The following is a 17,310-nucleotide window of genomic DNA, read 5'->3' on the forward strand; positions in this document are numbered from 1 at the left end:
TTTCTGTGGTGTTAAAATGCAGATTCTGATTCAGTGGTTCCAGGTGTATTGAAGATCCCACGTTTCTAACAAACTTCCAGGTGGTGCTGATGCTGCCAGTTCTCAGCTGGCACTTTAGGTGTCAAACTGTGGACAGCACCTCAGAGACCTAAGCTGTGCCTGCCTCAAGATGCTGTTAATATCAGATTCACATTTGGGGCTTGTGCAGCTCAAGGAGATCACTAAGTGGGGATTATTCTAATTACATAACACTTTAGACTTTATTTCAACAGTTCATTGAGTACTTACTGCATACCGGGTGCTAGAAAGGGAACAGGTACTATGGGTTCTTTAGTCTCAAGGAGCTCCGGGACAGGAGCAGGGGCAAGGGCTGGAGGAGGATGTTGACGTTAGCAGCTGCCATGTTTGCAGAGAAGGATGCAATAGGGACCATAACAGAAACTGTAACACAGCGGCCGAGAACACACAAGAAAAGTGGGAGGTCTCTCTGGCTGGGCAAGAGCATGCGACTCCATTGAAGAGGTGGGGTTTGAACAGATGCAACCACATGTCTTCCGTAAGATACTTAAAACAGATTTGAGGAGAAAGAGCTCAGCCTGGGAAACCAAACTACACTTCGAAGAGATTATTCTAAGCTAGGTAGTACATCTGGCAATTACAAACCCTACGAAGGGCCCAATTCTGAGTGGCTTCCCTGTAGAAAGACAAGATTAGAGAAGTTGAGGGTTTGGACCAGAAACACCTCAATGAGCATGTTGTGCTAGCCTTGAAGATGGTCAGTCCCAGAGATGATGCTCACGCATGTTGTGCCTTGCATGCTGCAGGTGCTGAAAAGATCTTGTCCAAAGAGCTTGATTCATGTTTTCAGCTCTCAGATTATAAATGTGTCTCCAGTGCTAAGTATTTCCTAGTTCCACATCAGCAGAGGTGGCCATGTGTTTTTTGACCTCTTAAATCTGACACGGTATCATATAAATAATACCCACCATCTCTCTGTGCATATGCTATAGTTTGACTAGTCATTTGTCAATTCTACTAAAATGTTATTTTCCAGTTCATCACAAAAGTGACTTCTCTATCTCTTGGCTGGTCTGAAATTTTAAATCCTTGTAGCTACCACCAAATAAAGCAGTTATGATATCAGAAAATTCTGAACTCTTGTAAAAAGCCAGAATACTCCAAGTCCCCAAGATGGAAAAGTTTTCATACGTAATAGCTACTAACTTGCAAAGAGGAAATGCTTGAGGAAATACATTCTTTTTGTTGTTAGGAAAAGTCTAAGCATTTATAAATCTTGAGAAAAAGTTGTCCTCATTAATTTTTTTTTCCTTATAGGTAAATTACTCAAATGTTTTTAAATTATTTTATTTTAAAATTTTAAAGTATTTTTGTTTCTTTTCTTTTTTTTTTAAAGATTTTATTTATTTATTTGACAGAGATAGACAGCCAGCAGAGAGGGAACACAAGCAGGGGGAGTGGGAGAGGAAGAAGCAGGCTCACAGCAGAGGAGCCTGATGTGGGACTCGATCCCGGAACGCCGGGATCATGCCCTGAGCCGAAGGCAGACGCTTAATGACTGCGCTACCCAGGCGCCCCAGTATTTTTGTTTCTTAACTATAGTTGACATACTGTGTTAGTTTTAGGTGTACAACATAGTGATTCAACAAATCTATGCATTACTCAGTGCTCACCTTGATGAGTGTAGTCATCACCTGTCACCATACAACACTATTACTGTAGTTTTCACCCCCATGACTTATGTATTTTATTACTGGAAGATTGCACCTCCTAATGCTCTGGTCCATCCATGTTGCCGTAAATGGCAAGATCTCATTCTCTTTTATGGCTGAGAAATATTCCACTATATATGTGTGTATACACCCACCCACCCACACATATGTGTGTGTGAATGCATACCACATCTTCATTAGCCACTCATCTATTGATGAGCGTTTGGGTTGCTTCTATTCTTGGCTATTGTAAATAATGCAGCAATAAGCATATGGGGTGCATATACATTTTCAAATTAGTGTTTTCATTTTCTTTGGGTAAATACCCTGAACATTTGGATTTGGATCATATGGTATTTTTATCCTTAATTTTTTGAGGAACTGTTTTCCATAGTGGCTGCACCAATTTACATTCCCACCAAAAGTGCATGAGGGTTCCTTTTCTCCACATCCTCACCAGTACTTGTTATTACTTGTCTTTTTGATACTAGCTATTCTGACTGGTATGAGGTCAGCTTGGTTTTGATTTGCATTTCCCTAATGATCAGTGATGTTGGTCATCTTTCGTGTGTCTGCTTGCCATCTGTATGTCTTCTTTGAAAAATGTGTATTTAGGTCCTCTGCCCATTTTTTAATCAGATTTTTTAATAAAATTTTGTTTTGTTTTCTTTGGCATTGAGTTGTGTAAGTTCTTCATATATTTTGGATATTAACCTCTTATCAGATACATATTTTTATCAGATATATCATTTGCAAGTATCTTCTCCCATTCAGTAGATTGTCTTTTTATTTGTTGGTGGTTTCCTTTGCTGTGTAAGGAAATGCATTATCTCCAAAATCTTAACCTTTGGTATCTTTTTCTTTCTCCTCTTCCTTTTTTTTGAACATTCAAAACCCTAGAAAAGTATGTGATCTAGGGAGAAACCATTTAGAAGGCTTTCTAATTGTACCCTATGTAGATGTTTCTCTAAGTTGAGTACCATTAAGGCAGGGGAATTTCTAGTTCAATTCCTGGGACGATGTTGGAAGACCAGTAGACATGTGTGAATATTGAGCTAATGTTAATACATAGATTAGAATGTACATGTGAGTTTTTCCATACTTTGAGAATTTTGTCTATATACAGAACTAATGGTGTGGGTTTTCTTGTCATTTATCTTCTAAATCTATGTGGGACATTATTTTCAACCTTTTCTTCCTTGGGTGTATGTTTTCTGCTCAAATGAATAGCCATGGACCTGGGAAGAGTCCATTACAGATTTACAGCCTATTTTCCCTGTGGACTGGCCCAATGCTAATGTGATTGGATTTACTCATGGGTTTCAAGATGTTTGCTGGCAATCACAGGTTTCTCTAGAGCTGCAGTGGTTCCAATTTCTGCAGTCTCCTTTATTTGGAAGCAAAGACTTTATAGGGATATGAGTAATCAATTTCTGGCTTTCTCTGACTGGCTGCCCTGATAGAGCCTTTTAAAAATTGGTAGAATAGGTAGGACTAGAATATCTAGATATCACCTGCACCGCCCCCCCCCCCCCACCGCCGCGCGCACAGCTTCTGTGCAAATCGGCTGACTAGTGCACGCTGAAACAGCAAGGGTCTGTGTGATTAGCTTTTTTTCAGGTGTGATTTTCTTGTCTCATCTCTGTTTCCTCCTCCTCTAGGAGAAATGGGTCCCATGAGGCAAATTTGACCCTGAAGTGCGGCCCGCCAGCCTGACGCCCAGTTGGGGAGGGAGAACACCATGGATGGCATAATTGAACAGAAGAGCATGTTGGTGCACAGTAAAATCAGTGATGCTGGCAAGAGGAATGGCTTAATTAACACAAGAAACTTCATGGCCGAGAGCAGAGATGGCCTGGTGTCTGTTTACCCAGCGCCACAGTACCAGAGCTGCCGAGTGGTGGGCAGCACAGCACCAGCCAGCCTGGATGGCAGCAGGAATGAGCCAGTCCAGCAACTGCTGGACCCCAACACACTTCAGCAGTCTGTGGAGTCCCATTTCCGACCCAACATCATCCTCTACTCAGAGGGCGTGCTGCGCTCTTGGGGGGACGGTGTGGCTGCCGACTGTTGCGAGACCACCTTCATTGAGGACCGGTCGCCCACCAAAGAGAGTCTGGAGTACCCTGATGGAAAGTTCATTGACCTCTCAGCTGATGACATCAAAATCCACACCCTCTCCTATGACGTGGAGGAGGAGGAGGAATTCCAGGAGCTGGAGGTCAGAGGATGTGTTTATCATGAGCCTTTGCAAATGGGACATGGGGATCGGGTGGGGACTCATGAGTGCCTGGCAAAAGTTAGGGAATACAACTAGTGTGCAAAAATGTAGAGAAACTGAAGCATTGTTAAATATCCATTGGAGATTGAGTGGAGAAAGACTAGATGACCAAAACTGAGTAAGGTCTTCAGCGGGGATGCTGGCAGAGACGACCCAAGGTAATGGCTGTGAGAATGGGGCTACCGGAGGACTAAATGGTTGCCAGCACCAGAAGTCAGTTGGGGATTCCTGCTAACTTAGGAGTGAGAGGGGTCATTGACAAAAGTGATCAAGGTGAGAGGGGGGCACTTGGTCCTAGGGCCACACGAGGCTGGAAAGACATGTGTGGGGACAATTTGAGAAGAGTTTTTGCTACCACAAGCAGTTTCCTTGATTTGGCATTCCAAAGTTTCTACTAAGGAATCCTTGGTATAGCTAAACCTGCTGGAAGAAATAGTAGGAATGCTAGCCTAAAGGGAAGATGAATTGAGTTGTTACAAGAGTCAATTCTTCAGTAGACTGGAGGGCAGGTAAGGGCATTTGGATTACATGCTTTGAAACGTGCACATTGGACATGGTATAACACAACACAGCAGCCAAGGAAACTAGAAGCATCAGGCCTGGAGGTGCAGTGAGAACCAGAAGCAGCTGGAAAGAGATGGTTTTAATCAGAAAGGAAATTCAGAAATGGGAAATGTTTTGTAGCAGTTCCTGTGATTGGAGCCATGAAAACCAATTGGCAGGGAGTCCAGAGAAGTCAAGTTGTAGGAGAGGCCATCAGAGCAGACTTTCACACCCTCTGGTGACACCTGTTAAGGGGAACAGGATAGTGTCAGCTCTGGCAATGCCAAAGTTTTTAGAAAACTGCGAGAAGTACTTTGGCTTCCATTCACAAGCCTCTGTCACGTGTCCACTCTTTTCCAAGGCCTGAGGGTATTGCTAAACGCAAAAGTATAAATGTCGCTTGACTTGCATGAAGTTCAGGAAGCAAATACACAAAAATGCAAATTTCACAAAACACAGGAGTTAGACGGTGGAGTACCAATCCTGCTCTGAGAGCATCTAAAGGGGGAGGAGATGGGACTCCAAGTATAATGTGGGGGGTCAGGAGTCATCACAGAGGAAGCACCCCCTGCACTACATCTTGAGGAGGAGAACCAGACTGTGAGCAAAAAGGCTCATGGGGAGGTTGTGGGGAAACTCTGGTCCAAGGCGACATCATGAGCAGATAAAGCACAGAGGCATCCAGCCTCGGTCTGCAGGGAACAGTAACTGATTGCAGTTGCTAAGACCTAGGGATCATGGTGAAGTCGGGGGAGACAGGACCGTAACTGAGGACCATACCAGCCTTCTAAGGGAGGCTGGAATTTAGGCGAGGTCACAAACCCAGATGCCTACAAAAGAAAGGACAGATAACAACATCAAGAAGAAACCCTATATTGAGGGGAGTGGCCTGAGACTGGAGAGTCCAGGCCCACCCTCAGCTATAGGGGTACTGCTTGCTGCATCTCATATGCCATACTGCTAGACACCTTGATGGGTGTCATGGTGTGGAAACCTCTGAGGGGTTTCAGGCAGGAGAGCTGGGGTCAGATTTGAGTTTTCAGAAGCTGTTATGGCTGCAGAATAAGACAGTGGGGCAGAGTAGGGAGATGGGGGGGGGGCATAGGGCTAGGACCAAACTGCATTCACAGAGCCTATTGGGACCTGTCATAAGAGATGGTGAGAGAGAGAATCAAGACAGCAGTAGAAGTGAAGAAAAACTTAAAAAGTGAAGTTTGCCGTTGTGCAGAGATGATGGGAAGGAAAGGGTCAGGACTGTCCTGTGCAGAGATTTCCCTAAGCTTTCAAATGGTCAAACTGGTCAGTGGAGGATTTTCATCTTTGTTAGGAATATTTGGAAAATAAGTTCCAATATATAATATCCATCAGAATTTAAAAGTTTGGGATAGTTACTAGATTGAAAATGTAAAAGAAATTCGTGAATGTTTCCATCATCACTTTGTCACTTGTGTGGGCTTCATTCCTCCTTCCCTCTCCTTATATCCATCAACTTAAGGTCCATATCCTTGAATAACTACATTCCACCAGGGTAGGTGAGGATGAACAGGTGAGTAACACATCTTCTTAGTCCTTAGTCTACTTCCATTCTGTGACTTCATAATGAACTACACTAAAAGGAATCGTATTCCTTTTTCTTTAAGACTTGCTTGGGCTTCAGATTGAGCTTGCAAATAAATACAGCTGTAATTTAAATGCAAGTGTTCTTTTCAGAGTAGGTCTTAATCCACATTTTTGGCAATCAATTACCGAATCCATTTTTTTGCAACATTTTCGCATAATGACCTCAGCCAGTAGATGTGGCTTTTGGAACTCTGCAGAGGACCAGAACCCACTTAGAGACAATCTTTTACATTAAATGCTAGGAGGTGGGTGGCTGGTGCAACAGGCTTTTCTACCTGGTCTCTCCAAGGCTTTGACAGGTAGTGCAGGTTTCTGGGGAAGTGAGCTCTGCCACCCAGTTTGTTTCCCTGTCCTGGCAACAGTAGCAATAGCCCATCAGAAAGAGTTAACTTTAGTGATACAGCAGCTGGAATCTTTACTCATGGTTATAATGCCTACTGTGTATTAATATGTTTATAGTCATCTCTGACTACAATGGTAAGGTAGAACATGTTGGCATTTATACCTTAGCCAGAAAGGGCACACCCAATGACATTGGTGGAACAAGTTGTTCAGAAGTTGGGCTGTCTCATATGAGACTGGTTGGCAAACACAGACCAAGAAAGGGCTCTTTGCACAGGCTCTGAGGGGAAGGAATCAAGACACATTATGGCTGCTGTCACTCCTTCAGTACTGTTTAATACAGCCATGGAGGATTCCAGGGGGTCCTTCAAAATGGTTGACTTGGTCCATTAGGAATTCTGTAAAAAACAGATATTTTCTCAGCAACATTCTTATGGTGTATACATGGCAGTCTGTCTTTATGAAGAAAAACTAATGAGGAGCTAGAAGAGTCAGTGTGTATGCAGCAACTGTTCTAAGGTTTATTGTTTTTCCATTCCATGAACTAATAAAGGGACCTATATCAGTTAGCATTTGCTGCATAACAAATACCCTAAAACTTAATGGCTTAACACAACTATTTATTTAGGTCATGATTCTTAGGGTCAACAACTGGAATGGGTCTCAGCGGGATGGTTCTTGCTCTGCTAGTCTCACTCGGGTTCCCTCACTAGTCTGTAGGCAGCTGCTGCTCAGCTCTGCAGCTGTACTTGGAATGCTGTCTGGCCACTGGCTGAGACGACAGAGGTGGCTGGACCACATGTGTCTAACCATCCAACAAGTCACTCCGTCAAATGGCAGTCATGCTAGAGATTCCAGGAGCAGCAAGAGAGGGTGAGTCCCAGCATCCAAGGCCTTTCCAAAACTTTGCTTGTATAATGCATGTTATTGTCTTATTGGCCAAAGAAAGATACATGGCTAAGCCCAAAGTCAGTGTGGGAGGGACTTTTTAGGTTGACAGTATAGGAAAGTGCCAACAAATTGGGTACCAATTATTGTAGTCTACCACAGAGCAAAAACGTTTGGCCTATTTGATATATATATATATTTTAAGATCATCTAATTGAACAGAGTGACAGCAGCCATAGTTATTTTGTGACTTAAACAGAAAACACCGTAGATATTGATCTGGAGCTCTTCCCAGAAGGCAGTACTACTTCAGACAAAACAACAACAAAAAATAAGAATTTAACTTCTCTGGGAATTCTGTAGCTTCATTAGGTCTATAGCAAATTGATACTGTTTCCTAAAAATTGAAATTTTCAGAAAGCCATTGTGCGGGTGAAGAGCAGGGGTCCTTGTCGCTAGAGTTCCTGCGTACCAGACAACCTGCCTCTTACCTGTCCCCTTACCACTCTACCTGGAGAGGTTCATCCCTGGCATTTATAAGGAAGATGTCCCCAGTCCAAAGAGGTGTGCTCACCTGATGCACATTTCTGCAAGAACATGTGTTTTTGGTTGGCCCTCAAGATTGTATTAATGTGAGTAGGTTCTATAGCTAATTTCAAGAATCTTTATGGAAAGGCCTCGAAATTGAGATTTGCCCTGCTCTACCCAAGAGGAAGCTGCTGGTCATGTTGAATTATTGGGGCTCTGAATTAGATAGGGAGATCTCAGGGAGCCTCTGAGGGATTGCGGGAGCACCAAGGTGGCTCCTCTTCATACGGTCCCACTGCACTCAGTGTAATCGCCTCCCTGGGGGCGGGGGTCTCTCAGGCCATTCTGGGTGCATGATTTTGGGCCTGGTGCTCCACAGCCCCCAGGGCCTCCTCCCTGGTGTGTGTCCACTGCTTCATTCAGTGCCCAGACCACAGCTAAAACTGCACTTTCAGGAATACCAACAGCAGGAAACCACTTCTCCTTTTCACACAGAGAAACTCAAACAGAGATTTCAGGCTCTGGTAATAAAGCAGTTCTATGAAATAGAAAATTTGAATTTGAAGCTATGAAATAATGTAGGTGAAGTTCACGGCTAGAGAAGCCAATAGCCCCCCTGCTGTTAGAGATGCTTATCAAATGTTGAAAGGCCAATTATTACCCACTTATTTGTAATAGTGCAACCCCTTCAGGATCCTAGAGCACATGGAATGTCATCACTTAGAAACAGTGCCCAAGGTGGTGGGGAAGCCTTTTCTTCACCACAGGAAGGAAGGGGATGGTAGGCACCTACTGATGGAGGATGTGTCTGTGCCAGGCCCTCCGTGCACCCTTTGTCACGTAACCCACAGCAGCGCTGGGCCACAGGTGCTGGTCCCGCCTCACCCTGTGCACAAGGACACTGAAGCTTGGGAGGTATCCAAGGTCACACAGTTGGCTGTGCTGGCAGCCCTTGGAACTGAAACATGCTGACTTCAGACTCTTGCCTCCTAATGGTAATGCTGTACCTCCTACGTTAGGGGTGGGGGGGATATGTGTTACAGTAAGCTGCTGTTTCAGAGTCCACAGGTAAAGCATGAGGAGGTAGAGCTGGGGTGGTCACAGACTCACTGCCATGATCCTGTTATTGGCCTTCCCAAGACTAGGAGTCTGCCCTCCTGTTACACACTTGACGCCTGTTAGGAGAGACAGAATTTCACAACTGCGGTATAACACTGACATGTGCCCCTTTCATAAATATAAACAAAGAGGGAGGACTCAACAAACACTTGAAGCAAATTCAAAAGTGTGAATGAGACAAAGCAACAAAAATAGAAAAGTTGACCCAGAGGAACAGAAAGAATTCAGAAAACGACCGACAACATTATAGAAAATGTTTTTGTCTCCCTTGAGAGATTTGGGGCAGGGGGATTTGGGGTTGATTTTCCTTGTTTGCCTCATTGCACTGGCTAGAACCTCAAATATGGTGTTGAAGGGAAATAGTGAGCAGCAGGCATCCCTTCCATCACAACTTTGTTGAACAATTTGGTCTTTTTTTTAATAAAAAAGCATTGTTTAATTTTGACAAATGCTTCTTCTCTATTTAAATTATCGTATGGGGTTTTTTCTTTTGTCCTTTATTCTGTTAATATGATCTATTACATTAACTGATTTTCAGATATTAAGGTCTCCTCACTTTGGGGGATAAATCCCCCTTGGTCATGATATATACTCCTCTTTAAATATTGCTGGATTTGATTTACTAATCATTTGTTAAGAATTTTTATTTTTGTGTCCATGAGTGATATTAGTCTGTGGTTCTTTTCCTGTGGTATCTCTTCCTGGCTTTGGTATCAGGGTAATACTGGCCTTACAGAATGAGTTAGAAAGTGCTCCCTTTCCTGTTTTCAGAAAGATTCTGCATAGTATTGTTTTTGCTTTTGTTTTTAATATTTATTGAAGTCATCAATGAAGACATCTGGCCTTGGCTGTTCTGTGTGGGAAGAGTTTTGATTACGGATCTGCTCTGATTTCTTTATTGTTTTAAATCTATTGTTTTAAAGAAAATCTTAAGATTTTCCTTTCTTCTTGACTCAAGTTTATTGATTTGTGTCATTCTAGGAATTTTTCCATTTTATCCAATTATGTAATTTACTGGTATACAGTTGTTCATAATATTCCATTTAAATCTTTTTATTTTCTATATGGTTGGTGGTATCTCCTCTTTCATGCCTACTTTTGGTAATTCAAGGTTTTCTGTTACTTCTTTGGTCTGTCTAGCTGAAGGTTCATAAATTTTGTTGATCTTTTCAAGTAGCTGACTGCTGATTTTATTGATTGTTCTCTTGCTTTTCAGTTTTCCATTTCATTGATTTTCACTCAGATATTTATGATACCTTCTCTGTTTCCTTTGGGTTAAATTTGCCCTTTTTTAGTTTCTTTACATGAGGCTTAGTTACTGACTTGAGATTTTTTTTTCCTTCATAATATATATGTTTAAAGCTATAACTTTCTCTCAAACACTGTTTTAAATACAAATTTTGATGTGTTGTTTTCATTTTTAATTTAGTTCAAAAATTTTCTAATATCCATTGTGATTTCTTATTTTACTAATGGGTTATTTGTAAAAGTATTGTTTAATTTTTCAAATATTCAGAGGTGTCCCCATGTTTTTTATTATTTACTCATTTAATTTCATGTGGTTGAAGAACATAGCTTGTATAATTTCTCTCTTAAATTTATTGAGACTTGGTACGGGGCCTAACAGATAATATATTCTGGGAAATGTGCCATGCACACTTGTGAGAGAATGTATTTTGTCATTGTGTGAAGTATTCCATAAACGTTTGTTAGGTCAAGTTAGCTGATGGTGTTGTTCATGTCTTTTGTCCTTGCTGTTTATTTGACTAATTAATCCATTGATTTTGTCAGTTGTGCTTTATGTATTCTGGGGCTCCACTGGTAGGTGCATGCACATTTGTTATTTTTTTAAAGACTTATTAATTTATTTTAGAAGGAGAAAGAGAGAGACAGCAGGGGGAAGGGCAGAGGGAAAGAATCTTGAAGCAGGACTCCCTGCTAAGTGCAGAGCCAGGAAAGGGACTCAGTCTCATGATCCATGAGGTCACAATTTCAGCTGAAACCAAGAGTCAGATGCTTAACTGACTGAGCCACCCAGGTCCCCCTATTATTATTATATCTTGCTAAAGTGTTGACCATTTTATCATCATACAATGTTCCTCTTTATGTCTAATAGTATTTCTTGTCTTCAGGTCAATTTTGTGTGACACTAATATAGCTACTCCCACTCCCTTATTATTACTGTTTGTGTGATACATCTTTTTCCATCTCTTTGCTTAGAATTTACTTTTGTCTCAGAATTTAAAGTATATCTCTTATAGGAAGCATGTAGTTTATCTTGTTTTCTTCTTCTTTTTTTATTGTCTTACAGTCTGTCATTTGATCGGAATATTTAGTCCATTTGCACAAAATGTCATTTTTATATGATTGAATTTCTGTCTGCCATTTTGATTTTTGTTTTCTACTTGTTTCTTGGATTTGTTGTTGTTTTCTTTTTTCCTCTTACTGACTTTTCAGTGTTAGCCACCATGTCAGCCAGGGATGTGAAGAGAGCTTACTAAGCCCCTCTGTGGTTCTCTCATTTCCAGGAGCTTCCTGTTAAATTCCTGGATTGTTCTCCACTCTGCCATTTGACCCAACTAGTACTATAGCCATAGGTTGGGAGAGCTGTAGGCTTTTCTCAGTCATAGCTGGGAATGGGTTTTCCACTCTACTTCCAATCAATTAAGCACCTTCCAACAATGAAGTGACTAGTTACTGTGGCTAGCCCCACCTTAGCAGAAATCCTGCGTGGGCCAAGCATGGAGGCCAAGCACAGACCCCCACTATAATTACTCAGATTTCACCGGTGGTTAGTAAGTAAATACTTTTCAAATACTATTGGCCTTTGGTCAATGTTGAGAGCCTTTATAAGGCCGTATTGACAATTTTTTCCAGTTGTTTCTAGAAGACAAGATACGTCCACCCCCTGCCAGGATATTGCCTGAAGTTCTAGACGTGCATTTTCCAGCATCGCTAGATTCAGACAAAGAATATGTTCAAATGTCCACAGATGTCTTGCAGTTAGGTTAAGAATTTTAATCAAATTAATTATCTTTAAATAATATGACATACATTTGCTTATAGCATTAGAAAATTAAATTATCATTTTCCTCCCTTGGGACAGTCTGTAATTAAATATATTTAGATATTTCCGTTTCTTTTGAATCCACCTGTGGATCACTTACACAAAGGAGTAGTTTTACCTCCTTATAGTCAGAACTCATTTTGTGTTGCCCAAACTGCAGCAACCACCTTGTTCTCCAAAAGGGCACTGTATGAGTAAGTTTGACTCGTCTAGAAATTAAATTTACTTTCATGAAATATTTTCCACTAGTGAGGGCATTCTAAATACAATTTCCAAAGAAAAGTCTAAAAATATTTTGTGAAATATAAATGTGGTTGGCATAATTGTATGCCATTTATTGTTTCAATTTTCTGAATCAAGGATAACTCATTTAAATGTGGAATTCAAGGAATGTTTCTTAAAAAATAAAAATCAATCTCTTATGTTCTCATCTAATATATTCTATCTTATATATCAATAAAAGGCATTGGAGTGTGTAATTATAGCCGTTAGATGGGAAGAGAATCTCCCCAGATAATAAATCTATCTGTCATAATAATACAAGCTGATCATTTTTCATATTCCTCTGAAATAGTTTTCAATACATAAAAGCGTGGGGGCATCAAACCGAATTTCTATGTCAAATAAATAAAAGCCTTTTTTAATTTTTCAAATTTGTGCTGACCGGATTTCTTGACTGGGACTTCTGAGCCACGAGTCACAATTGTGGGTGAGGAGGGGCCTGTCATATCTACAGCTGCCTTAATGAAGGGAATCAGTGCCAGAGAACTGGGATCTTCTGTCATTGTAAGACGGTATTTCTTGTAATGAAATCAGCTTTGATATATTTACGTGTAGCTGTGGGCTAAATGCTTTCTAACATGCGTAAATGTAGTCTGAATACCAGCAAAGAGAAGACTCAAGCTTCTGATGAATTTCTGCCATACTCTCTGGTATTTTGAACAAATACCAGAAGAATGTTTATTCTAAACCCAATTGTATTTTAATAAAGTTTCCCCAAGCTTAGCTGAAGGGCCACTTATCTCTGGTAATACTCATTTGAATGAAATCCCATACAGACAGGATCCTTTAGAGATCCATGTAATGTAGATTTGCAGAATAGTTTATGAAAACATTTCTTCTTCTGGCCTCCACTAACTTCGACATTCTGGTGACTCTTTAATAAGTGTGTAAAGCAGACTTCCTCGGTGATTAGCCTTGAGACCTTGGGGGTACCGTGTAACCCTGATCAATGCTGATAGACATCATCTCCTTCTTACCATATCATAATACCGTAAGAAAAAGAAAGTAATGACAAGCGTTAAAGTTTGTTAGAAGAGATGTATCCTTTGCATTCGAAGTTTCGGTGATGAGAATGTGCTGAGAAGCAGGGACCTTACATGCAGCACAGCTCAGCATCCATGAATCATGCTACCAGGAAGCAATGACAGATACAGCATTAAAATCTGAGATGAGCCCAACTTTTACTTGAACCCATATTGTTCATTTTTTTCCTCCAGCAAACCATTCCAGTGCTTCCTAAAAATAGAAGGAAAAAAAATCACACAAGTGAGACAGGTGGTCTGGAATGCATCAGCAATGTTCATGTGTAGAAAGAAAACTATAACGTGGCAGGTCTCTGGCCCCTCAGTGTGCTGGGATTTTTTCAGTGCGATTTCCATGACAAGAGGCATTTTGTGGGTTCAAGGAGCTGTTCCTGTTCAGTCATCACAAGGGTGAGGAAGGGTCTGTCCTCATGGAGGAAGAACAAGCACAGCCGTCTTCAGTGGAACCAGTTACCGTAGTGCACGTGGCCTGTGCTTTATGCACATGGAGGAGACAGAGAGGGAAGAAAGGAAGAAGGAGGTCTTCACTGTGGGAAGTGTGCTGAGTGATCCTTGCCAGGCTCATCTTTCTTACTCGTGAGTGGAGGGAAGCAGACTAATGCCACCTTGGCTGTCCTGAAAGTTGGCGCTGGCTGAAGGTCTCCGAAGAAAAGATCTTTCTCCTAGGTGATAAAAATTGCATGATATACTGTGAACCTGTCACCAGAGAAATGCTAGATTATGTTAGGATATATAACCTCTGTCCAGTTTTTAAGAAATGCATCAACAAAATAAGAGGCATATACTGTTGTGCAGCAATGTTAATTGAAAACGTCCCCTTCGTAGGGTTAATCTGAGTCTTCAGTAAGTTTTCACATTGAGCCTCAAGAGTACCTGTGAGCAGAATGTAAGCCAGCTTACAGTGGACAGTGGACAGTGGACTGTGGTGTCACATGTCCGAGGACAAGTAACTAGGATCTCCTGCTTGGGAAGTTGAGGGCTACTAGGGGACATTGTGGAATCTATGCCATCATAAAACAAGTGGAATGTGTGCAGTCAGAGAACATTCCTCACAGTTAAGAAAAATATATGTAGACATAGAATACATTGCTTGAAATCTTACAACCTTAAACAAGATATTATCCATTGAGGTCTGGACTGTGAACTATAGATTCAAGAATGAGTTAGCAGAGATAGAGGTGTTTCGGGGAGGCTTGCTGGTGGAAGGGTTAGGTCAAGAGGGGGTGGGCCATCTGTAAACTGAAGTCAGATCCCAGAGGATAGCCCTCTTTCTAGCAACCTGTCCTTGTTGTGCTGGCTGGGTACAATCTGGATGTGTTTCAATATGGTAGATTGCAGGGAATTTTACTCCGATGCTTCTTCTAGAAAATAGAGGAAAAATCAAGCCTTTGGATAGATTCATCAATCACTGAGCCTCCTTTTCTAGGACTTTTGCTTTTATCTCTTTTAAACTATTGCTAGGTAGCAGATCACTCAGAGTTCAATAAAATACAGACTCCCTGCGGGCCTTCAGGGAGGCCATGAGCAGCGCTCCTCTCCCAAGGCCTCCACACCCCTTGCTCCCTTCCCACCACCTCCAGCCTCAGGGCCCTCCTTCAATCTTTCAACCACCAGATGGGCTTCTGCAGCCATTCCTGATGCCTGGAATTTTCTTTCCCTTGCCCTTCACTGGCCTGGCTTCTTCTCAGCATCTATGTTGCAGTTTAGTTCATTATCCGTTTGCTTACTGTTTTATTTTCTGTCTTCTTTGCCACAGCTGTCTTAGGTTGAGTTGGCCAGAAACAGACAGCAATATGAGGACTCATGACCAAGTGACTGACTAAGGAAATGCTCTTGGGGAAGACAAGCCAGCCAGCTGGGAGAGCCAGCCTGGGAGGGGAGTTTCAGGCTAAGTGCTACTGTGGGGGCCCCAGGCTGGCCCTGGGAGACCTGAGTATGAGTCATGGACTGGTGGTCTGGGGACCACTTCTCCCACAGGGGCTGTAGGTGAGTGGTTTGCAACCTCCAGGGTGAGGAACAGAGGCATAAACTCCTGCATATGTCTCTAGTGCTTAGCCCACAGCTCTACAGGGTAGACATGTAATTAGTGTTTATGCTCACTAATTTATTAATGAAAAAGTGAATCTATCAGAGGGAGGAGAATTCCAAGATCAATTTCATAAGATTTTTTTTTTCATAGAAATGAAGCCAAATTGTGTGAACACCCAAGCTCCTTGAGAGTTTTCTTGGCAAGAATTTTATATGACCTTGACTTTGTTTGATACATTCTTTACAAAGTCACCCGTATCAAGTGCAAGAAGCAGAAATAGAAGGGGGGGCCTCCTGGCGCACAGTGAGCTGGCTGCAGTAGCATCAGCAAATCTTCCTGTCTTGGGACTGCTGGGTAGTGGTGCATGTGAAACTGCTCCCAGGCAACGTTCAGCACTGTGTTGCAACACAAGAGCAGATTGTGTTTTTCACAAACCACAAAAACAAAGACAGGCTCCCAATAAGGAATAAGGAGGAAGCATGACATGAAGAATATTATAAATGACACACCGTTGGAGTTTCATTAAAAAAAGAAATCCCACAGTGATTTTACCCGGATAGCTCTTACTCTGTGGGCTGTAGAGTAGGAAGAAGCAACACAAAAGCTGGATAAACCAAAAGGCAGTAGGGGCCCAGACATCACCCAACCTCTCCCAGGCCTGCCCTCAGTCCAGAGCCCTACCCTCAGCTCACATCCATGTGCTCCCTAGCTTTTAAACCCAGTGATTCGGAGGTCACACCTCAAACCAATTAAATCACAATCTCTGGCATAAATATTTTTCATAGAGCCCTATAAGTGGCTCTAATTTAAGCCCCAGCAGTGCGATACAGCGTTCGTATGTTTGTATATACCACAATCTTAATCAGACCAGCTGTTCTTGGACACCCTATCCTGTGAACTGTGGGCCGGTTCCAAGTAGATTTGGAGGCAGGCAGCAACCCTGGCACAGATTCCCTAAGGTGGGTTCCACGGAACACTCACCTGGGAAACAGAAAGGGTGTGGCAACCCTTGGAAACTCCTGATACTCCCTACAAAGTTATAGCCCTACAAGTCCTATCCGTCAGTTTTGACTGAGTCAAAATTCACATGGCTGACTCTAATTTAGTGATTCCTGGGTTAATTTGACCCTGAGCCTTTTGGTTTTCAGAACACCATTTATTTTGGCCTCTTGAACCAGTGTGCCACAGCACACACTAGCCCAGCTGTTCCCCAGCCAATTGGTACCACACCAGGAGAGCTGCGTGACAGCCAAGTGCCTGCGACAGCCGTTCTGGGCCCTGTCATGAGGACCTGCATCATGGTGCGGGATGAAGTCAGTGCAGACAAGACCCAGAAGGCCACTGTCACCTGGAGAGACTCCGTCTCGAAACAAAATGAGCAAAATGAAGGAGAAGCTCATGGAGCCTGAGCATTCTGGAGGAAGGATGGAATCTGAACTCGAACAGAGAACAAGGGGAGAGGCTCTTAGTTGATCGCACTGGTGTTGCCGCTGTTTGTCTGCCCAAGTGGAGGCTGGACAGAAAGCCAAGGAGCTTCGGCAGAAAGCTGGGGAGTGTCCCAGCTGGGGGACTCCTTGGTGCTCCACACTGGAGAGTCTCTCCCAGGGGAGGAGCCGTCCCTGGGGACTAATCGTCCACACGCCTCTCCAAAGCCTCGTCAGCTTGAGCGTGCAAAAGAATCACCTCCTGAACGTGAAGGCCTTGCTAAGGTGCAGGCTCAGGCAGTCCAGGGTGGGGCCTGGGAGTCTGCATTTCTAACATCTCCTAGTCAATGCTGCTGCTGCCCCTGGACCACACTCAGCAGCAAGGACAGAGAGCTTCCCTGACCAGTGACCCAG

General features: G+C 42.6%; 1 protein-coding gene across 3 annotated transcripts in view; it reads left to right on the forward strand.

Annotated features, from left to right (window-relative positions):
* Positions 1 to 17,310, forward strand: part of SYNDIG1 (synapse differentiation inducing 1) — a 191,848-nt gene that overhangs the window by 76,778 nt on the left and 97,760 nt on the right. For all 3 annotated transcript variants that reach the window (XM_026489307.4, XM_057312712.1, XM_026489309.4), the window contains exon 2: positions 3,392 to 3,951. In XM_026489307.4, the coding sequence (XP_026345092.1) occupies positions 3,472 to 3,951 (480 nt within the window). In that variant the 5' untranslated portion in view covers positions 3,392 to 3,471. The remainder of the gene's footprint in view (positions 1 to 3,391; positions 3,952 to 17,310) is intronic.

This window comes from Ursus arctos, unplaced genomic scaffold (genome assembly GCF_023065955.2).
Source record: "Ursus arctos isolate Adak ecotype North America unplaced genomic scaffold, UrsArc2.0 scaffold_16, whole genome shotgun sequence".
Lineage (NCBI taxonomy): Eukaryota > Metazoa > Chordata > Mammalia > Carnivora > Ursidae > Ursus > Ursus arctos.